The sequence below is a fragment of the Oncorhynchus nerka genome, linkage group LG24 (genome assembly GCF_034236695.1).
Source record: "Oncorhynchus nerka isolate Pitt River linkage group LG24, Oner_Uvic_2.0, whole genome shotgun sequence".
In the NCBI taxonomy this organism is placed as follows: domain Eukaryota; kingdom Metazoa; phylum Chordata; class Actinopteri; order Salmoniformes; family Salmonidae; genus Oncorhynchus; species Oncorhynchus nerka.
In genome coordinates this window covers 36381380-36405284 of record NC_088419.1, presented here as the reverse complement: position 1 = coordinate 36405284, position 23905 = coordinate 36381380, and the positions used below count along the sequence as shown (strand labels likewise).

At 43.6% G+C, this 23905-nt stretch overlaps 1 protein-coding gene across 2 annotated transcripts; it reads left to right on the top strand.

Annotated features, from left to right (window-relative positions):
• The first annotated feature begins 1992 nt into the window (after positions 1-1992).
• Positions 1993-6545, top strand: LOC115107926 (zinc finger protein 770-like). Of its 2 annotated transcripts, none has more exons than XM_029631700.2 (2): positions 1993-2068; positions 2606-6545. In XM_029631700.2, exon 2 carries the CDS (start codon positions 2704-2706, stop codon positions 5986-5988), a length of 3285 nt encoding a protein of 1094 aa, XP_029487560.2. In that variant the 5' UTR covers positions 1993-2068; positions 2606-2703; the 3' UTR covers positions 5989-6545. The 2 variants fall into 2 exon arrangements, with proteins under 2 accessions (XP_029487560.2, XP_029487559.2); XM_029631699.2 differs by having other exon boundaries at positions 2003-2132.
• Positions 6546-23905: the final 17360 nt, after the last annotated feature.

The window sequence follows — 23905 nt, the reverse complement described above, 5'->3', positions numbered from 1 at the left end:
ATACCACTGCTAACGGCTATACCCAGGCACTCTGCATTACGTCAAGAATAAGAACAGTCCTTAGCTGTGGTATATTGGCCAATTACCATACACCCTTGTGCCTTATTGCTCAATCCTCGTAGTCAAACGAGTTGAATCAACATCCATTGATGGAAAATTACCTGGCGAGTGTAATAAGGGCAAATTGTCTTTGCTCTTGTGACATTTTGAAATTCCTTTATTTTGTCATGTCCTAGCTCACAGTAATTATTCATTTGAGGAAAACCAAGGCAGAGGGACTGTCTCGTTTTGTGTATCCCTCATTATCGTTATGTGTAAATCCAGCTACTTGTAAAAGAGATTAATAAGACCTTTGACTTCATCTGGAAAAAAATGGAAAAAAATCTGTCCTTTCTAACAAAAGAGCTGAAGGCGGCCTAGAAGTGTTAGATTTTGTTGACATAAATAACACTTTTAAGATAAACTGGTTGAAATAATATTTGATCAATATTGATTCAATATGGTATTTCATTCCAAATAATGTGTTTAGTAAATTGGGAGGTCTTCAATTTTTACTGAAATGTAATTATATTCCTGAAAGATTACCTGCTAAATTGGCTAGGTTTTACCAAGAAGCTTTAATGGCCTGGAAAATATGTTTCCTGCACAATTTTTCCTCACATAAAGCACTTTTGTGGAATAATTCAGACATAACTGTCAGGAATAAATCCTTGTTCTACCCCAGCTGGCATGAGAGGAATATTGACTTTGTTTTTGATATTTTCGACAACAAGGGTAATATTCTCACATATGAACAATTTATAACATTGAAAGAGTTTCCAATACCTTTCAGAGAGTTGATCAAAGCCGTACCCAGGGGTCTAACTACACTTATGAAAACTCATCTTAATTTTGGGAATGATCACAAAGTTTATCCAGAACTCAGATTGGAAGGTGTGGTCTTACTTGAGAAATCTTGTTGTAATAAAAATACAAGACAAATTCTTCATTCACAAAACCAACTTACACCGAGAGGAAAGTTTTTCTGGAACATGCTTATTCCTGACATTGTCTAGAAAAATGCATGGTTAAGGCCTTACAAATACTCTATACCAAACAAAGTTAAGGAAGTGCACTTCAAAATTTGACATAAGATATATCCATGTAATTCTATGATATCCAAATTTGTGGCTATTGATGATATCTGCGTTTTCTGTGAAAAAGAAGGTGAGAATCTGACTCACTTGTTCTTTGAATATAAATTTGAGTCAGAATTTTGCGAAAACCTTGCAAAATAATTATTTACCATTATGAACACTGCCTATGTTTTTGACATTGAAATATATAATATGTTAATATTGCAATGATAATAAGACCACTGAAATAATTTTTTATTTTTTTATTCTTGTTGCCAAATACTTTATACACAAACAAAAATTCCAAAATTCTTTACCAAAATTACGCATTCTTTTGATTGAATTTAACTATCTTATTAAAACATGAACCCTTGGTGAACAATAACAAGAATAACATTTTCCTAAATCATTACATTAAGATTTTTTCAGAATGATTACAATTACAGTAGATTTGTTTTTTTATTTTATTTATCTTTTTGTTTTTTGTTTTTCCAGTATTTTCTCATTAATACCTGCGTTCTGTTTTGTATGATGTAAGAATGTAAATGGTTGATCTGTATTCGATTTTTTTTTTTATACATAAAAAATAATAAAATAATAATAGTAACAGGAGTAAATCAGATTAGGCTACTGAATATTTTTATTGTGCTTCCTCAACAGAAAAAAAACTTGGGGACAGCCACTGTCTGTCTTTCTGAGTTAAAACTGTCCTTTATGAGCGATGTGGTCGAGAGTGTTTAAAGCCTTCCTGTTAGGTTGTTCTTCTTTTGCTTATATTGTATTATATGAAATAGTTTTTAATTTAATCGAATAAAACGACTGGGAACAAATAATGGCGAATACGTTTCCGCCCGTGCACTTATCATGGACGGTAGTTGAAAGCTTGTTTTGGGGAAGGTGGAAGTGTTAGCTCATATAGCAAGCTAATTCTTTGTTTATTAAAAATAATAACGGTATTTATTACTTAATTATTAGTTCGTTAGACGTGATTTAGCAATTTATAAAGGTTGCCATATGGTGAGTTGGCAGAAATGAGTCGAATCAATGAATTGTGTTTCATACATGTTTCAGTAGCTAGCTAAGTTAACGTTAGCTGTTTCAAAAGCAACCATGTTGGGATTCCCTAAGAGCAGGTTCCTACTAGAGGGAGTACAGCTACGACCGGAAATTACTTTTCCGTAGGTTCGTATAATTTACTCAGCAGGTTAGGATAATTAACGTGGCAGATTAGGAGACTTAGGTTAAGGTTAGGAAAAGGCTTGTGTTAGCTAAAATGTTCTCCTATCCTGCAACTAAAAGTCACTTCCGGTCGTACCTGTATCGAAGTGAAATGATTTTAGGGAATCTCGTCTCACATGGCTAGCGAATGTTTAAAATTGTTTTCTGTTCGATATAATTTATTGCATATAAAGGTAGCCCGTGTTGGCAATTTAGTTTACAAATACTATAATATTTTATTTGTAAATGACTAAATGATTTGTTCACTACAGATGTTGTCCTCCCATATTGGCAGCTGGGCTGTACAACAGAGGAACTAGAAGGATAACATCCTACGAGTGGAAATAATACTATATTGTTAGTGGACACAATGCTAGCCAGGCATCATGGAACACAGGAGGCCTTTGGCGTTATGGAGAAGACGCCACAAAGCAAGAATTATCAGTGTGTCACATGCTTGAAATGCTTTTCTGCTCCATCCAAACTACAGAGGCACATCCTTTCGCACACAGGACAAAGACCATTTGTGTGTCACCTCTGTGAAAAGGCATTTAGGCAACTAGCACACCTGAAACTCCATATTAACACACACCTTTATCCAAAACATATTGAACGGAAGAGCAATGTAAAGTCTAGCTTGCATCCAAGTGGATATGAAAATGACCCTCCTATAAAGATAGATAACTCAAATGCATGTTTGCAGACAGGCTCCTTGGACACATTTGGTGCAGAGGGCACATTGGAGGTGGGCATCAGTCCAACTGCACCTGTCGACAGAGTTGAGGAAAAATCTCTCTGTTCCTCTCGCTGCACCGCTGAACTCAATCCCCTACACTCTGCGGTCGAGAGGTTTGAGAAGCAGCACACAAAAGACGAGGCAATGAGGAACCACGATGACTGGAGTGAACCTGAGAAACAGACACTGCATGAGGATAGATCCTCCAGAGATGAAACAATGGCCAAACGTACAAAAATAATTGAGAATTCAAACTCTCATAAATGCCCTGAGTGCTTTAAGTGCTTCAGCGCCCCGTCCAAATTAAAGAGGCACTGCCTGATTCACACAGGCCAGAAACCATTTCAGTGCTACCTATGCCGGCGTGCTTTTAGGCAGCTGGCCCATCTAAAGGTACACTACAGCATTCACTCTGGGGTCGCCAAGTCGCGGAACTCTTCACTACCACGACAAAGTCTCAAATCTATTTCCCAACCCCAGCGGTCAAAAACCTGGCCAAGGAACTATCCATGTATCATGTGTGGAAGGAGATTTAAACAGAAGAGACATTTGATAGTCCACCAACAAACTCATAAAGTTTCAGAGACTGCTGTGCACCCTCGTAAGTTAAATAATACAAGTAAGGCCTACCTTCCCCCTCAAAATAATTGTGCTTCCAAAGTATATTTCCAAAACTCTAAAAGTTCTATAACGTACAACACAGAGCTGAATGGTAAGAGACAACTAGATGTAGTTGAAGGTTTATACAACTTGTCGGAAATATTGCATGATGGTGCAAAACATGCATCACAGGAGCACATTGACCTCACTCGCTCCTCAGACAACAGAAACAAGTCGCCTGTGTCTAATCGCACAGACCACACACATACAAGCACGCGTAAGGTAAGGGAAAATCAGTGCATGATATGCCTGAAGAAGTTTGACTATCCCTCCAAACTCTCCCGACATCTGTTGGTCCACATGGGCATTAAGCCTTTCGGATGCACCGTCTGTAGTAAGTCCTTCAGGCAGCTCTGCCATCTACAGACTCACATGAAGGCCCACCACATAAAAAGTGACAATTTTTCGAAAAGAGTAGAAGATACACCCGACCAACCAGGGGATATTATATTAAAGAACAAGCCTGTTTCTGCGGTGAAGAGAAATCAAAGTGAACATTTAGACCAAGTTTCTCAACCTCGGGAAGCCAGCAGAGGCCTCAATGAAGTTGATTGTTTCCTAAGCCAGTATGTTTTACCTGTCAGACCTACCTTCAATCATTGCTCCACTGACAGTCTCTCCAACTATGGTGCTCAACAACCTGCATGGAACCCCAGTGAGATGCTGCTACCTGGACTGGACACTGCCACAGACAGGAAGTCTTCAGCAGAGCCAGTATCTCTCAGACAAGGACATGAGACAGACTACAAGAAGACCAGTGATGTATTTGACAGCACACCGACACACCATTCACTAATAGGCCAATCTAAACAAAGGAATTGCATCTTACAAAAGAAACCCACAATCCATGGCAGAGGGCGCTATTGTTGCCCAGTTTGTTCAAAGCGCTTTGGCGCTCCATCCAAGCTACAGCGGCATTCCCTGGTTCACACAGGACAAAGGTCCTATCAGTGCCCCACTTGTCCCAAAACGTTTAGACAAAAAGCCCATCTGAAGGTGCACCAGTCTGTTCATGAACAAGGGAAAGAGGCTCAACCCTCTATTAGTCATAATGAAGACAGGCAGACCAAGTCTGTATCAAGACTGAAAAGGACCCCATGTTCAAATGGAAAGGACGTAGTCTTCCGTAATAGAAGTGAAAATACTTTATCGAGTGGCAGTGGTCTCTCTGCTGTCCCTCTAGCTCAATTCAACTGCCCCCCAACAAATGGCGTCGACAGCCAAACACTGCTTCCTGTTGCATCTAGGAAATCAGGGGTGTGCCAGTGCATGGCCTGTCTGAAGAAGTTTGACTATCCTTCTAAACTCTCCCGACATCTATTAGTCCACATGGGCATCAAGCCTTTCAGATGTACCGTCTGTAGTAAGTCCTTCAGACAACTCTGCCATCTACAGTCTCACACGAAGGTCCACTATAATAAGGCCACACTGCATGGGGATGAGCAACAGAGGAACATCAACTTGGCTCAACTGGACATTATTCCCCTAGAGGATGGGACTGTTTCGGAGGGACACATCTTTGCAGCAGGTCTTCATCAAGATGAACCAGGCCCAAGTCAAGGTTTTGGAAATTACAGACAAAATGGTCATGGTGGTGAATCATACAATCACTTCTGTTTAACAGAAAGTGCAAACCAATCAACAGAAATCCACAGAAAGCATGAACCAACCCCAACCCCTGAAAAGTCAGAAGACGTGAAAAGCATGAAGTCCGAGAATAACTGGAATATTGCTGAGGAGAAACATGTGGAAAAGTTTCCCTCGCATGAATATTATGGGCAGCAAAACCACCCCCAGCTTCCTAACTGGTTAAGCCCTTATCCATATCACCAAGAAACCACCAAAAACAAACAGGCATATCCTATTGCTAACCAACATGTTCCGTATCTGGAGGATAGACCTAATTCACAATACGGTGCTAAAGAGGAGGGCGGGTTAGAGGGTGGCCTTAGGTCAGAGTTGAATGTTCCATATAAGTCAGAACCTCCCAACGACCTTCACGTCTGTGCAGGCTGTAGTCAGTGTTTTACCACCAAGAGGAAACTGAATCACCACAGGTGTTCTCCGAGACATTTAGAGAAAGAGAGACAGGCGAGCTCGTATCAGTGCGCCATCTGTTTCAAAAGCTTCGAGGCTCCCTCGAAATTGAAAAGACACTATGTTATCCACACAGGCCAGAGGCCATTTCAGTGTACAGTGTGTGGGAAGTCTTTCACCCAGGCAGGTCATTTGAAGACACACCTGCAAATCCACAGGTAAAAGACTTGGGACCGTCATCTACTGTTTATGGACTATTAACAGATCTCCACACACTCACATGTTATTTTGGCTACTTACCTTGCCATGCTCCTCTATTCTCCAACATGAGCTTTTTGGATTGCAGAACATGTTCATCCTGATGAAAAAGTACATGTTTTCTTGTGTTTCTTTTCGTGACTTCTATTATAGATGGCGTTATATGGTTCACTGAGTTTGTACTAATGTAATTATGTGTGGTGTATTAGTTGATGCTAACAATCTGCCTATCGCATCGCATACTGGTATTCACAGTGCCCTCAGAATGTATTCATAACCCTTGACTTATTACAAAATTTGTTGATACAGCCTGAATTCAACATTGATAAAAATACAAATAAATCCGAACCCATGTGATTCAGGCCGCAACACAACTAAATGTGGGGAAAAGTCTAGGGGTGTGAATACTTTCTGAAGGCACTGTATTTGTAAATAACTTATTAATATGCAAGTACAACAGCAGTCAGTTCTTCTGTTTCACACACATGAAGTATACACTAATAAAAATGTCTTCAATGCAATATTTGTAAATAACTTATTAATATGTAAGTACAACAGCAATCAGTTCTTCTGTTTCACACACATGAAGTATACACTAATAAAAATGTCTTCAATGCAATACTCTGGCTGGCCATATCATTATGTTGCTATTTGGTTATAGCTGGAAAATATTTAATTTGGCACTGAGGGTAGGCATGGTTCGATGCCATGACAGGATCGATGCCATCTGATCACACTTACTCGGCAGGTCATTTCATTATGGTTTCGCAGTACCACTTCTTCACACAAGATGGCGTCATGTCTCTGTTTTGGTTAGTTGAGATGCACTTTGAGGAGAAGGAGCATCTGACTTCTGATAAACGGTGTAATGTGGAGACGTGTCAGTGTGGGAATAAACTAGTTTTAACATGGTACATGAAATCCAGAGTTAGGTTTTAATGTGAATTATTGCTGTTTTTTGATCACTTGTTGGATTATCAGTTAGAATGCCATTTTCGATAACACATCTTACTTATTTATAAATGTGTACTCACTGGATGCTTTTGAACTGTCTTTAAACCTGATGTAAAGGTTATCTCTAACTGGGTGTCCGTGTTGTGACAAGATAAAAAGCTTATTGACCTGTTTTAGTTTAGTTTATTTTTACAGGGACAGTGCACATTAATCAACGTTTCAGTAAAAGTGCCGGTTTTAGCCAGCCGGCTAATTTTCAACCGCAGTCCCTGGGCAGGTTATTAAAAACAATTACAATATAGACAATAGCACCATAGAACAAGCAAGACATAGCAACATAGGACAAGCAAGACATAGCATACAGACAGAGCAACATAGAACAAAAAGCAGCAAGACAAAATTCATAAAAGCAACAAAGTGTTTCCACACCTCACAAGCTACAGACAACATGGAAAGCGGCAACACACAGCTAGGGACCATGTTCACAAATCTGATTGACCTTTAGCCAGGTCTTCAAGCATTTTGTGAAAGTGTGATATGTGGTGCAGTTATGTGTGTCTGATGGCAGTGTATTCCAGACATGGGAAGCTCTCACAGAGAATGCAGATTTACTAAAGGTGCTTTTCCTTAGGGGAACTATACAGTCACCTCTCATGGCAGACCTTGTGGATCTGCTGCCATATGTCTGGGTTTTCTGTTTAACAAAAATATTGAGTGGAGGGGAGCCAGGCCATTAATTAAGGATCTTGAATACAAGACATGCGTCGGTGTATTGCACAAGATTTTCCCAACTCAAGAGCTCATGCTTTCTAAGGATGTGACAATGATGATGGCTATTGGGCTTCCTGTCAAGCACTTTGAGAGCCTGTTTGTAGACAGACTGAATAGGTTTTAATGTTGTACAGCAAGCTTGGGCCCAACTAGTCAAGCAGTATGTTAAGTGGGGGAGTATCATAGATTTGAAGTACAGTTTTGCTACCTCTGTAGTCAAACAATTTCGTATAAATCGGAAATTAGCTAGATTGAATTTAGTTATTTGAATTACCTTTTTCACATGCTTTTTAAAAGAGAGGTTGGAATCAAGTATGATGCCAAGGTACTTAAAATCGGATACCACCTGGAGCTTCTCCCCTGACACATAGACATCTGGCTCAGTAGCATCTGTTGCCCTCTTTGTGAAGAACATGCAAACAGTTTTTTCACATTGAGATGCAAACACGAGTCACTGAGCCACTTTGTAACCTGGACCATTACAGTAGTGAGTTCTTGTACAGCTTGTTGTTTGCTCTTTGCATGCACATATATCACTGTATCATCTGCATACATTTGAACTTCAGACCCAGTACAGACAGAAGGCAGATCATTAATGTACAGGCTGAATAGGAGGGGCCCCAGTATTGACCCTTGGGGCACGCCCACATCATAGCTACGAGTGGGCGACAGCTCATTGCTCACTCTGACACACTGAGTTCTGCCTTCAAGGTATGATTTCATCCATCTCAAGGCATCAGGGGAAAAGTTGAACTTGGACAATTTTGTGATGAGAATCTCATGGTTAACAGTATCAAAAGCCTTCCTTAGGTCCAGAAACACAGCCCCAACAGCACCCCCTTTGTCCATCTTGGACTTCACATTTCCAGAAGAAAGCAGTTGGCCGTTTCTGTGGAGTGTTTCGCTCTGAAGCCAAACTGCATGGAGTGTAATGTGAAGGGGCTGTTGTTGAGGTGGGCAATCAGTTGTTCTGCTACACACTTTTCAACAACCTTTGACACCACAGGTAGTATACTAATGGGCCTGTAGTTACTCACGTCAGCAGGGTCGCCTGATTTAAAGATGGCCGTTATTATGGCCGACTTCCATACCCTTGGAAACACACCGAGACCAATAGATGTGTTGGTGACCTTAGTAATGGGGCCAATGAGTGACTCTTTGTAGTTTTTAAGAAAGGTAGAGTCCATCCCAAACACATCTTTGGCTTTAGAGTTCTTTAGTGAGCTAATCACCTTGTTCACCTTTGACTCAGAAACCTCCCTTATGATGAAGACAGGTTGAGTGTCATTCACTAGCACTGAGCCCAAGAAATCAGTGGAGGGGTTCTGTGTCAGTAACCTGACAGAGTCAATAAAGTAGCAATTGAAGGCTGTTGCTATTTCAACTGCATCCTGTGTTAGATTGTTATTCACCATGATTTCTAGTCTTTTTGCAGTGTTACTATGGTCTTTCCCTGTTAACTTTTTAGATTCTCCCATATCAATTTAGAATTTCCCTTTGCTTCACCAATTATGTTAATAAAAAGTTTGCCTTGGCCTGTCTGATTTCTTTTATCACCTTATTTCTCAACATGGTAAACCTACGTCTGTCATGCTCTAATTTAGATTTTAGGGCTATTTTTAGAGCATAATCTCGTTCTTTCATCAATTTCCAGATTTCTCCATTTAGCCAAGGAAGAGTGCTCTTTTGGCCAGGTTTGGATTTGATTTTCTTTAGGAAGCCATTTATTGTAGTCTGGATTGTGGATAGAAAAACCTGACTATCAGCTTCCACGTCTGTATAGGACAAGAGACCATTCCAGTTTATTCCCTTAATTGCTTTTTCAAAATAGTTTAATTCACTCTTAGGTATTCTGAGTTGATCCGGCTTTCTAACAGTAGAGAGGTTAAACCTGCTCTTAGACAGCTTTCTGGCTAGAAGTGTCAGATTATGATCAGACAGCCCAGTAACCATATTGAATGATTTAGTCACTCTCTCTGGTTTATTACTGAACACCAAATCAATCTGTGTTTTAGAGCAACAAGTCACCCTGGTTGGCCCTTTAACTAGCTGTGTAAGGTCAAAGGTATTAGTGATCCGTTTGAGCGTTTTCCTACAACACTTGTCTTCATAATTAATGTTAAAATCTCCCATTAAAGATGACCTCTTTCCCAAAATCACATTCCCTAAGCATGGTATTAAACTGATCAAAAAACACACTTTTGGTGGAAGGTGGCCTATACATTCCAATGAGGGTAAAAGACATTTGGGGAGACAGTGTAACGTTCAGGCCGATACATTCTAGTTCATTATCACATGACCACTCAATTTGTTTACATCGGATATGTTCTTTAATGTAAATCATCACACCCCTCCTCTTCCTTCAATCCTGTCTCTCCTGAAAACATTGTAGCCAGGCACAATCAAAGCAGCATATGGAGAGTGTTTATGGAGCCATGTCTCTGAGAGGCAGAGAAAGTCAAGGTTGGAGTCTGTGAGTAGATGTTGAATTTGATCACTTTTTGGAATGACACTACGAATGTTCAAGTGCCCCCCTAGTAGTCCCTTGGGCTTAGCTCGTGGGTCCCAGATGACTCGAGAGTGATTGACACATTGAAAAAAGTTAAATTTTCTGTGTTTTCTGACGGCTGGGTTTAGGCCGTTTTGTTTCGTTTTGATTAGGGGCAGTTCGGTAGCGCAATTAACAATCCCTCCCGCCTGCACTGGATGCGGGGAACTAATTAAAATAGCTTGCGTACCAGAAGTAGAGTCAGGGATCGCATATAGCGACTCTGGTATGTTTGAAGAGTCAAAATCTATCCTGGAGCCGGGTGAGTCGAGAGAAACCATAGGACCATAGCACTCACCCACTTCCACAGCGGCGACGACCAGTGGACGAGGCCCTCCACCGCTCTCCACTCCGGTGCGTATCACTGGCTCGGTGATATTGGGCCCAGGGTTGAGTTGTACATCCCCGGAGAGCAGGAGGGTAGTGAACAGGTAGTTTAACAGTTTCCGATAAATGTTGGACTTGTGTTTGTTACGCCTAAGCGGTTCAGTAGAATAAGGAGCGAGGTAGACTTGGCCATTATTCAGAACATTATGGTATGCTGTGTACTGTCCTCTCCCGTGGAACGGTGAACCAATGTGTTTGGTGTTGATATTCTCCGGTAGTAGACTGATTGTGTCATCCCAGCAAGGACGCACTGAGATTATCAGTAGAGCAGCTACATAACTGACAATCATGGGAGAGTACTGGAGATAAAACACATAATTGCGCTTTAACTCTTTGCGTGAGTTACTTAGCTGGGGTCGGCGTACACCTGATGGTTTAGATAAAATTACAGCATTCGAATGAGAAGCGGCACCTGCCGCACCACCCTGTCTTCCGTCCGCCATTTTCCGTGTGTGCGTCTTTGCTCTGCCGCCCGCGGCGTTTGTGGAGAGATGCGTGTGTTAGGGATTTGCAGAGTATGGATTAAAGGGATTATTTATTCTCTTAAAACCATTCAAGATTCAAGCCGTTTCTTTAAGAATTTCAAGAGATTTTATGTGATGTGAAGTATATACAGTATTATATTGTATGCAGTTCTACTGTATATGCTAATCAATAATAGCAGTTTTGTCCAAGCTTGTTAGAGCAGTTCATTTGTGTAGAAACATCCATATCGCTTGTGGGTGAGTTGTTTGCACTCCCTGCCATCACGCTATGGGGATGTGGGAAGGGATTGGGAGAGGGGTGAATTTAGGTCATTATGGGTATCTAAATTGAAATCTCCCTAAATGAAACATTTTGGTCTTTACTGAGGCACCCGAAAGTAAAATTCCAATTCAAGTAATGGAGGTCAGATATTTTTGGAGTTCCCTGTCCACGTAAAAATATCTCAAAATACCTCAATATAGGCTCAATTGACCAACGGCAAAAAAAACACGGAGGATGCTACGCTGAACCATGGATTTACCCTCACACAACTGTTTCTTTGGTTTCTGAAACACACAGATGTACATTAAATGCATCTTCCTACTACTCAGAATGTTATCAGAGTCCTCAGAACCTTGTTTGAGAGGTCATGTAGTGATTACAGCGCTGTGGAATAATCTCTGACATGCGTCTGGTGTATGGAGACATGGGATCTAATCCTAGCAGTAATAGCCCCTCTTGGATTAGATAGCTTTATAGTAGACCGAGAGCATCAACCCTATGGAGAGACCTGTTAGGATTGGATAGATAATCGTGATTTATATCACTTTTACAGTGCTATTTATTACATAAAGGACCTAATAGCGCTGTAAATCAACAATAAAAAAAGCTATAAAATTACATTTAAAGAACGTAATTAGGCTCATCATCATGAGTAGATGGACAGTCAAGAGACTGAAGGTCGAGAAAGTTCACGGTGGATCTTTATGGAGAGAAAGAGTTTACTAAAGGGAGAGCGGTAAGGATAGATTTACACTGTACAAAAGCAACCAGAAGGTTGCTGGATCGAATCTCTTGAGCTGATAAGGTAAAAATCTGTCTTTCTGAACAAGGCAATTAACCCACGGTGCCAAAGACATGGACGTCGATTAAGGCAGCTCCCCGCACCTCTCTGATTCAGAGGGGTTGGGTTAAATGCAGAAGACACATTTCAGTTGAATACATTCGGTTGGACAACTAACTAGTTGTCCCTCTTTCCATGACAGACTGACCAGGTGAAAGCTATGATCACTTGTTCAATTGACTTCAATTGGGGAGGGGACGGGTGAAATGTATATTTTTTAAAGGATTGAGAAATGGATTGTGTATGTGTGCCATTCAAAGGGTATGGTAGTAGGTGCCAGGCGCACCGGTTTGAGTGTGTCCAGAACTGCAACGCTGCTGGGTTTTTCAAACCGCTTCCCATGTGTATCAAGAAAGGTCCACCACCCAAAGGACATCCATCCAACTTGACACAACTGTGGGAAATATTGGAGCCAACACGGACCAGCATCCCTGTGGAACTCTTTCGACACCTTGTAGAGTCCATGCCCCGATGAATTGAGGGCTGTTCAGGTCAAAACGGGGTGCAACTCAATAGTAGGATGGTGTTCCTAATGTTTTGTGCACTCAGTATAGCTACGTAGTTCTAGATTGAGTTTGTGCATCTCTTTCACATACAGACCATGTACAGTCGGTCTACTGTTGTATTGATGACAAACAGTACATCCCATCTCATGCATCCCTCCATTTGGCTGTCTGACGCCTCAGTGCCCTAAAAGCCTTTTAAGTCCTTCATGTTTACACAGTAACCAGTTCATGTCTGACAGAGGAGGGAGGGAGGAGTACCGACCAACCATCTCTCAGGCTCTCCCATCCTGTTCCCATCAGCCATTGGTCTAGCAGCGCTGCATGAAGCTGCAAGAAGGTTCTAAAATAACTTCAGGCGAATGGGAAAGTGGGACTGATGTATTTATTATGAGCTGGGAAAATGTATCACACTGACAGCATCGGCGATAGGCTGGCAAGCGCTCTGTGGCAGAGCTCTGCTACCCGAACCGAGCCCAACGGGCCCCGACATTATGAATCGGGTTTGAATCAATAACTAGGGTACGGGCAGGGCTCGGGTATCACTATATTGATCACTATCATTTTGAAACTGAGCTATTTGCTCGTGCAAATAGTCAAACTATAGCTTAGTTTAAAGTGCCACTTGCATTTCTACAGTTTTACCTGACACTGCATGCGCACACTTAGTAACTCTAACCCCCTCTTTAAAATGACTGATTCACACTAGTTCTTTAAAGTGCCTCTCTGACACTAACATGCATGCATACACACACACACACACACACACACACACACACACACACACACACACACACACACACACACACACACAGCAGAGACTATTTAAAAGGTCCTCTCAGCATAATTGTCACGGAGGCATGGTTCTTCTGTCTGCATATTTAATGTGCTGCGATTACAGAGGGCCGTGAGCACTAAGCTTCACATTGCTTCTTCGCGGGTTAACAAAAAAGGGATAAACCTTTAAGATTCAGCCACCCACAGAGGTTTTGACATCATCTGCACTGTTTATACTCCAGTGTCGTTTCAGACCTGCTGAGCAATGCACTTTGTCTGAGCCCACAGAGTATAGCCCCGCATGGGCATGAATTTCGCTACCAGCTCTCACAGTCTCATGTCAGAATTATGTTTCTCAAATGTCAAATTTCGAAGTGTTTAAGGTTAAGTTCAGGCCATAACTCCAATTTCTTAATGTTAGGCATTAACTCCAAATAGTTACGGTAAGGGTTAAGGTTTGGATAGATTTAAGACAAAAAAATCAAAAATAAACTTTCTATCTGTCAGGAATCAATGTAAGACCCAAGTGCAGACTGTGTGAAGTAACAATGTTTATTATAACCACAGGGGCAGGAAAACGACAGGTCAAGGCAGGCAGGGGTCAATAATCCAGAGCAGAGGCCAAGGTACAGGATGGCAGGCAGGCTTAGGGTCAGGTCAGCCAGAGGTCGGTAATCCAGAGGTGGAGCAAAGGCACAGGACGGCAGGCAGGCTCAGGGTCAAAGACAGGCAGTGGTCAGCCGGGCGGGTACAGGGTCAGAGACAGGCAGTGGTCAGGAGGGTGGGTACAGGGTCAGGACAGGCAGTGGTCAGGAGGGTGGGTACAGGGTCAGAACAGGCAAAGGTCAAAAACCAAGAGGACGAGAAAAGAGAGACTAGGGAAAACCAGGCGCTGAGACAAAATGCTGGTAGGCTTGAACAAACAAGACGAACTAGCAACAGACAGACAGAAAACACAGGTATAAATACACAGTGGATAATTGGGAAGATGGGCGACACCTGGAGGGGGGTGGAGACAAGCCCAAGGACAGGTGAAACAGATCAGGGCGTGACACTATCGCTGGATTCGAACTTGCAACCGCTATACACTTCTGGCTCGAAGTGATGGTTCGTCTGAGGGCATAGCAGGATTTCTTATAAGTGTCTGAGTTTGTGTCCCGCTTCTTGAAAGCGGCAGCTCTAGCCTTTAGCTCAGTTGCAGCTGTTGCCTCTAATCCATGGCTTCCGGTTGGGATATGTAAGCACGGTCACTGTGTGGACGACGTTGTCGATGCACTTAATGATGAAGCTGGTGACTGATGTTGAATGCTCAGAAATGCCATCGGATGAATTCCAGAACCTATTCCAGTCTGTGCTAACAAAACGTTGCATTGTAACTTGCTTCTAAATATGTGTTGTAGATCATAAGCAATTCTCAATCAAAATTGAATATCATTCATAAATGTGGGCACTAATTATTGTTAATATTCCTAATTTCCAAACCTGCAGCTCCCTGTCCCCAGCAGGAAAGACCAGGAAAAAGTGTTGGCTTAAGGTACAATTTCCTATTCCTTCCAAAGTCATATTTAGATTTAGAGTTACTGACATGAATAGAAGCATATACAGGCAATCAATCCATACAATTAACTTTACATTAAAGACTAAAACACCAAAAAGCCAACAATGCAGATATACAGTAGAAGCACAGTGGCTAGGAAAAACTCCCTAGAAAGGCAGAAACCTAGGAAGAAACCTAAAGAGGAGCCAGGCTCCAAGGGGTGGCCAGTCCTCTTCTGGCTGTGCTGGTGGAAATTATAAAAGAGTACAGCCATTTCGGCTAGATCATTCTGTAAGATGTTTAAATGTTCATCTATGACCAGCGGGGTCAAATAATAATTACAGTGGTTATAGAGTGTGCAATGCTTCAGTAAACGCCCGTTGACTTTCCATAGCCAAGCATTTAGAGGTTGATGCAGCGGGTCTGGTAGAGGGGGGGGGGGTTAAAACAGCAGGTCCGGGACAAGGTGGCACGTCCAGGGTTCCGTAACCGCAGAGACTGCATCAGCAGCACGACCAGGTGGACTGGGGACAGGGGTTGTCAGGCCAGGTAGTCCTGAGGCATGGTCCTAAGGCTCAGGTCCTGCATCCTTTATTCAACTTGAGTGTAGACTAACTTCGCATGATTAAACCTACCTGTCAATCCAGATCTGAATGTTTGATATCGTTTTTACTGTACACTGTTGATAGTAATTGTTTCCAAAGCTAATCACTGAATGTCCTACTACAAGGTTGACACACTTCTGAGTCACAATAACACAGAGACACGCACACACACTACAGATTGCAAGTGCAAGTCCAATGAGCAACTGTAAAAATGAAGTCTGCTGCGTGGTTGCCCAATACACACACACACACACACATACTTAATATAGGTTAGTGAGTAGTCAAGGCTTTGTCATTTAAAATAATATTGTTTCTATCGTTCATATCTATCAACCAGGCTCGGTGGGTAACAGAGCGTTTCCAGGCCTGAAGTGTGATGTGGTCCAGGTAATTAACACACACACACACACACACACCCACTTAAATTGTGCCTCTCTCCTGTAGATCTGATACCCCTACCAACTCAACCACAGCCCTCAGAGCTGCTGTCGTCTGCCCCTGCACCTGTTACACTGACCACGACAGGTGATACAGGTAATTATCACACACACGTATACTCTCCCTTCTTTAAGGCTCTGTTCAATCAGGTCCGCTTTAGTCGACATCTGCATAGCTGTTGTTTTGGCGGTGTCTGAGGAGGAACTGTGTTAGAGCTGGTCACATGCGGCTCCTGGCATTATACCTAAAGCGGACAATGCCATTGGCTGCACGGAGTCGCATTAACGGAAATCCCATGCAGCTTTGTTTAAAAGTTGAAACACTGGAATGTGAGATGTAATCTACACCTTGATTAGGATGATAGAAACCCTCATTATTTAGTTGAATGATTTTTCAATTTGAGCATCATTATTTCTATACAGCCTACACTTTCTCATACTGAACTTCTAACGGAAGTGGGACGAATGTGGCTTCATGACAATGATCAAGAAGTGCAGCATGCACCGGGCCTGTCAAGACTGACAAAGCAGAGATGGATTGGCTGACAAGGAAAAATAAAACACATCTCTCTCTCTCTCTCTAATGTAAATAAATGGTAATTACTTGTTTATTTTATCCATGCTCCATTTTATTAGAGGATTGGAGATATCTAGGGCCACATATCCCTTCTAAATATCTACATTATTACACTATCTATCAAATCAGTGTGATTGATAATATTGTAATATGGTATTGCTTAACGTGTACAGTTTGAGGAAATGATGTGTGCATTTTTTCCTGAGTTTATTGTGTGCAATAAAGTACATTCACATTTAAAGTCAAGTCTTTGTTTTATTGGATATGTCTCTGATTAAAATGTGTGACGAAAATGAAGTCGGCAGACCTGCAACCCTCGGGGAGTGGGTGCAGTTTTTGTCATCTGGAGCTGGAACAGGGCACCAACAGCCTTAACGTGCAGTATGTGCAGGATTCCCAGGAGTGGCAGGCAAATAGGTTTATTAGTGTCCTGCAAACGCACTTTTTTTAATGTATCAAGGCCATTCCCTGGCTACCCATCCACATTGATTCGGCCAAACTGATGTTTGTTCTCCACAATGAATTTATGTAGCGATCGAAAGAGCAGCAGAATTACATTCCGGGTGAGTGGTCAGGGAACCAAGGCCAAAGAATGGAGAGAGAGAGAGAGATGACCTGGAAGGAGTTCCAGACCTCAGCTTTTTATGAAGCCGAAAAGAAGAGATGGGTGGCTGACAAGGAAAAAATAAAACACAACATGCACACACTCTCCTTCTCTCTCGCTCTCACACACACACACACACACACACACACACACACACACACACACACACACACACACACACGCACACAGGTTTGGAAATATATAAATAAATTGTAATTACCTGGCTAGAATTTTAAGCACAGAGCCCTACCCATGCCCGCGACGTTCAGACCCTACCCTACCTAGGCCCAATTGCTTTTGCCAAATTTGAGGCTCTGCCCGAAATCAGAAATAACTTCCTCCGTTAGTAAATCCATTAGCTGTTCCTCTCTGTCTGTCACACGATGCTGTGCGCTGTTCGCTCTGCTCAATGACGAGACATTAGAGAGCTGTTAGCTACTTTTCGTCACTTTAAACCCCGATAAAACTCAAGGAACATTATTATTTTCTGTGAAATAATCTCTCCTGTTTTATACACTGAACGAAAATTGAAATGAGACATGCAACAATTTCAGTTACAGTTCATATATACAGTACATATATATGGTACCTTTATTTAACTAGGCAAGCCAGTTAAGAACAAATTCTTATTTACAATGATATAAGAAAATCAGTCAATTGAAATAAATTAATTAGGCACTAATCTATGAATTTCACATGACTGGGAATACAGATCTGTTGGTAACAGACATAAAAAAAAAGTAGAGGTGTGGATCAGAAAACCAGTCAGTATCTGGTGTGACCACCATTTGACAATGACATACTCCTTCCCATACAGTTGATCAGGCTGTTGATTGTGGCCTGTGGAAGGTTTTCCAACACCTCTGTGAAGTTGCTGGATATTGGCAGGAACTGGAACATTGTAGCACACATCAATCCAGAGCATCCCAAACATGCTCAGTGGGTGACATGTCTCGTGAATATGCAGACCATGGAAGAACTGGGAAATGTTCAGCTTTCAGGAATTCTATACAGATTATTATTTTTTTATTTTATTTTTTATTTTACCCCCTTTTTTCTCTCCAATTTCATGGTATCCAATTGTTTTTAGTAGTTACTATTTTGTCTCATCGCTGCAACTCCCGTATGGGCTCGGGAGAGACGAAGGTCGAGAGTCATGCGTCCTCCAAAACACAACCCAACCAAGCCGCACTGCTTCTTAATTAACACAGCGCGCATCCAACTCGGAAGCCAGCCGCACCAGTGTGTCGGAGAAACACCATGCCCCTAGCGACCTGGTCAGCGTGCACTGCGCCCGGCCCGCCACAGGAGTCGCTAGTGCGCGATGAGACAAGGATATCCCTACCGGCCAAGCCCTCCCTAACCCGGACGACGCTAGGCCAATTGTGCGTCGCCCCATGGACCTCCAAGTCGCGTCCGGCTGCAACAAAGCCTGGGCTCGAAACCAGAGACTCTGGTGGCACAACTAGGACTGCGATGCAGTGCCTTAGACCACTGCGCCACCCGGGAGGCCCTTATACAGATTCTTTTGACATGAGGCTGTGCATTATAATGCTGAAACATGAGGTGACGGCGATGGATTAATGGCACGACAATGCATCATGGTATCTCTGTGCATTCAAATTGCCATAAATAAAATGCAATTGTGTTCGTTGTCCATAGCTTATGCCTGCCCATACCATAACCCCACCACCACCATGGGGCACTCTGTTCCCTACATTTACATCAGCAAACCGCTCGCCCACATGACGCCGGGATTCATCCGTGAAAAGCACACTTCTCCAGCGTGCCAGTGGCCATCGAAGGGGAGCATTTGCCCACTAAAGTCAGTTACGACGCCGAACTGCAGTCAGGTCAAGACCCTGGTGAGGATGACGAGCAAGCAGACGAGCTTCCCTGAGATGGTTTCTGTTTGAGCAGAAATTCTTTGTTTGTGCACACCCACAGTTTCATCAGCTGTCTGGGTGGCTGGTCTCAGACGATCCAGCAGGTGAAGAAGCTGGATGTGGATGTCCTGGGCTGGCGTGGTTATACGGGGTATGCGATTATGAGGCCGGTTGGAAGTACTGCCAAATTCTCAAAAATGACATTGGAGGTGGGACTTATTGTAGAGAAATGAACATTAAATTCTCTGGAAACAGCTCTGGTGGACATTCCTACTTTCAGCATACCAATTGCACGCTCCCTCAAAACTTGAGACATCTGTGGCATTGTGTCGTGTGACAAAACTGCACATTTTAGAGTGGCCTTGCCATCTCCCCAGCACAAGGTGCACCTGTGTAATGATCATGCTGTTTAATCAGCTTCTTGATACGCCACACCTGTCAGGTGGATGGATTATCTTGGCAAAGGAGAAATGCTCACTAACAGGGATGTAAACATATTTGTGTGTATGGAACATTTTAGGGGGGGTCTTTTAGTTCAGCTCATGAAACATAAGACCAACACCTTACATGTTGCGTTTATATTTTTGTGCAGTGTATTTGACGAGGTTGAAGGACACCATTTTGTGATCTTAGTCAGATTCTGTATGTCATTGAAATGTGTGCACATGTTTCAGTGACAGCTACCCAATGTATGTTGTGAGAAACATAATTGTCTGTGTGAAACATATTCTCCTCCTACTCGATGTGTCTCTAACAAAGACTCCTTGTAGTTGTGCCAATGGACACCCAAGCATTGTATAGCCTGTAAGAAACGTTCTCCTACGTCACCCAATCAGCGTCTGACCCATCCTGACTAACCTTGTCACCATGCCAAGTCCATGAACCTTAAGCCAAATAATGGATGAAGTTTCACACCCACACACCTTCTCTCCTTCTCAAGGCCTGCCTCTGTGAGCCCCACAGCGGAGCTCCAGCGAGGGGCCTCTATTGTGTATTTGTGTAGGAGGTATTAATAGCAGAGTAAGTGTGTGCTGGTGAGGGAGACTTGACGCCCAGGACCGGGATGAGAATGAGATTTCTAAGGGGTATTTTGAAAGGACCGGGGCCTGGGGGCCCATGAGCTTGGTCTTGGGGGTATTTTGTTTCAAGGCCACTACACCACAGGAATTGTTACAGTGTGACACCATGTGAGGGATGGACTGTGGCCAAGTCATAACGTATCACCAACGTGGGCTTATGTTTGGAGGGCTTCCTGCTTGCTAGCCATGTTGCTCATTACTATGCTGAGCCCTCCTATAAGTCAGCCAGTTGGGGTCTCATGACGTTAATGACTCATTTATAAACGTACTACACAAGTATGCCATCCATTAAAGCCAAAAAGACTACTACAACAAATCTAATTTTAAACGTGTACTCTGAAAGAAAATGATCAAATGTTTCTCCTTGGAAATGTTGATCTCTCTATGATGATGTTCATGTGTCCCATGTCTACAGTATAACTGCATAAAAAGAAAATTACAGATAACTGTATAAAATGTTCAGGTAAAGAAGTGCTGACTCATGTCAACACGAATACAATAATCAAGGACGATTGCAAAACGTATCTCCCCGTATGAGCGTTTCTTAAGTAGCGCAATGTCATGTCGTCTCTCAAAATGGTTTCATCTCAGGTTTGGTTTGCGTTTAACCACGCACTCCTGCTATTTTTGTTGCTGTTGACTTTTCCGGTTGAAAAACAATATCCCAAGTATAAATACAGTAATGTACACACACTTAAGAGGGTAAAAAATATATATGTTTTTCAAGAGTCGGCTATTCAAGTTGGTCTGATGGGTTTACTCTGATGTCATCGGGCCTCCCCCTTGCTTTAGGAACAATAGAGTACAGAAGAGGAATGCCCACCCCCCAACTTGTGCCATTCCATGTCATACCTATGCCACATATTGAGATGTGCCTTTTGTTAAGTAAAGTGCATCTTTAAAGAGACCTAGCCATAAATGACATGCGTTGCGTAAGAGCTAGGTGAAACAATCACTGCTCAATATAGTGTGTGCAATCACTTCCCCTCCGCCTGTCCAAGTTGGGAATTGCCCTCCATTTTGCAGTCTTTGGCAGATGGCTTACCAAACTAGGCATGTCCGGTGTCAGAGCCCCTCTTCTGGTGAATCACTCCTACCGCCTGGCTGCCTGCACAGGGTCTAGCGTCTGTCGGTAGAGGGGGTCCATAACCCCCCATGTCCCCCTGTCACTCTATTAGACCCTGCAGCAGCTGCCCCAGAGGAGTACCCCCACCAACACCTCCCCCACAGCAGCCACACACACACAAAGACAGAGAGAGACAGACACCACCACCACTCTGATCCTCAGCCACAGTTGAGAGCAGCGGGACACTGAAGGAAGGAAACAATAGGAAGGCAGGTGATCATTGCTAGTGTCTGTTTATTTCCACACAAACACAATCAAGAAACCCCACATTGGCCTATAAAGGACCACACACTTTGGTTTGACTATGCGCTTGCAAAGGTCCACAAACAAAAACGCAGTCAGAGTTGCACAAATAATTCAGGTCTTCTTTAATGGGCCAGTGAAGACTAGAAGTTATTGTTAAAAACCCTCTCTTAAACCACCACCTCTACCTCACGGCAGTATGCAGGCACAGAGGCCCTGCAGCAGTTGTCCTGAGACCCCCTCCAGTCTAGCACTCACCAGCTCCACAACCTCCGCCTGGTTACTGGCAGCAGCCCAAAACCTGGCCTGCGCCTCAAGTCCCTGAGTACCACAGGATCGACCAACCGTATACTGTGTACCAGGCAGTGCAGCAGCCTCAAACGGCTTGGGTGCCACGGTTGCCGATACAGCCACCAGCCAGTTCAGCCGCAAGCAGCACCAGTTCAACACAAGCAGCACCTGAGTCAGTCGAGCCGTTGCCAGTGCTGCAGCCTAATCAACCTACAGGACCAGATCCACAGCTGCTGGTACCCGAGCCAGCAACTTAACAGACACTCCAGCAGACTCTTGCTAGTGTCTCTGCTTGACCAGCCATCCCCAGAATCAACTCCAGTGCTGGTCCCTACACTATCCTCTGCTCTCGCAGACCTGCTTGGCCTGTATCTGACATCGAAGCCGACTTTACAGTCTGAGTCGCAGGTGGCGTCCAATCCAGCCCCTTATCCCTCACTATCTCTCCTGGACCTGCCAGCATCAGAGCGGTCCTGGAAGACCAGTCCAGCACTGACCTGGGCCCATCGCCAGACCCAATCCTAGGTCAAATGTCCGGCCCTGTCCTGGACCAACCAGCTGACTCAGCTCCAGTCTTAGGTCCGCCTCCCACTCCTGTTCTGTGCCCAACAACATCGCCAGATTCAGTGCCAGCCTTGGATCCACCGGCCGGACCAGATTTGGGTCTGCCTCCGGACCTGGCTGACCATGCAGGCTCCATGGGAGAGCCACCACCTAACCAGCGCTCATTACCTGTTCCAGCCGAGGACGCCAGGCCTGCCCCTGTGGGATGGCCTCCTCCATCAACTTGGACCCCCATGACTCCTGCTGGACAGACCAGCCTCATAGACACTGTGAGCACCTGGTCTCTCACTGCCACTGAACGGGTGGCGACATGAGGCGGCGGGACTTCCGCCTCCTTTGGTGCCCTACAACCACCACTGGACTTCACAGGGCGGCTACAGAGGACACACTAAGCCGCATCCTCACAAGAGGGTTTTAGGTAAAAATGTACTTCATACATTTTGGGTCGGCTGTTGAAAACCCTCACTCAAACCCTTTCTCTGGCCCTGGGACACAGAGACACAAACTCTCCAGCCCAGCAGAGGCTACCATCCCCCGGCTTCACACCTCTGGCCCTTGGAAACTCCAGGGGCCAGAGAGGCAACTCTAGTTGCTAGGGGCAACTCTCTCCTGACTTGTGTCATGTGACCTGGTCAGCCAATTAATGGTCTAGCCTGGGAGCAGCAGAACCCCACTCTGCCTCTCAAATCTTCAGTTGTTTCCAGGAGGGCAGGTTGAGACAACCTCTGTACACTCCTGCCTGCACATCAACTCACATTTGAACATTTCCACGTGGACAATCATTCTTCTGGACTCACTGACTTTAGTGCCTTTGATCATAAACTACTATCACTATTCACTCCCATCAGTCGTCTCCCTGTTTGCTGTGCGTGTGCCTGTCTTGAGTGTGGCAATAAACGTGTGCTGTACACCTGTCTCTTAATGGTAATTTCCGTCCTCTTACCGGGACACTGGGACAGTTGCACCTATATCTAAACCCGCATCTCTATCGGAGTCCACCACCAGTAGGTGGCGCTCTTTTTCTGTTATTTTTCTCATATTACCTCAATCGTGAAAGATCATTCTTCAGGAGGAAATGCCCCCGTTATGTGTCTGTAAGGCTTGAGGGGTGTGTCTCAGTAAAATAAAGGAAAGGAAAGGAAAGGAAAGGAAAGGAAAGGAAAGGAAAGGAAAGGAAAGGAAAGGAAAGGAAAGGAAGGAGAGATGGCTTCACCTAGCCGTGTTCTGCTAGGAGCAAACCAAACCTATATATTCAGACCACAGGAGGCTGCTGAGGGGAGAACGGCTCATTATAATGGCTGGAATGGAGTGTGAATGAAGTGGTATCAAACACATGGAAACCGTGTGTTTGTTGTGTTCAATAGCATTCCATTTATTCCGTTCCAGCCATTATTTTGAGACCGT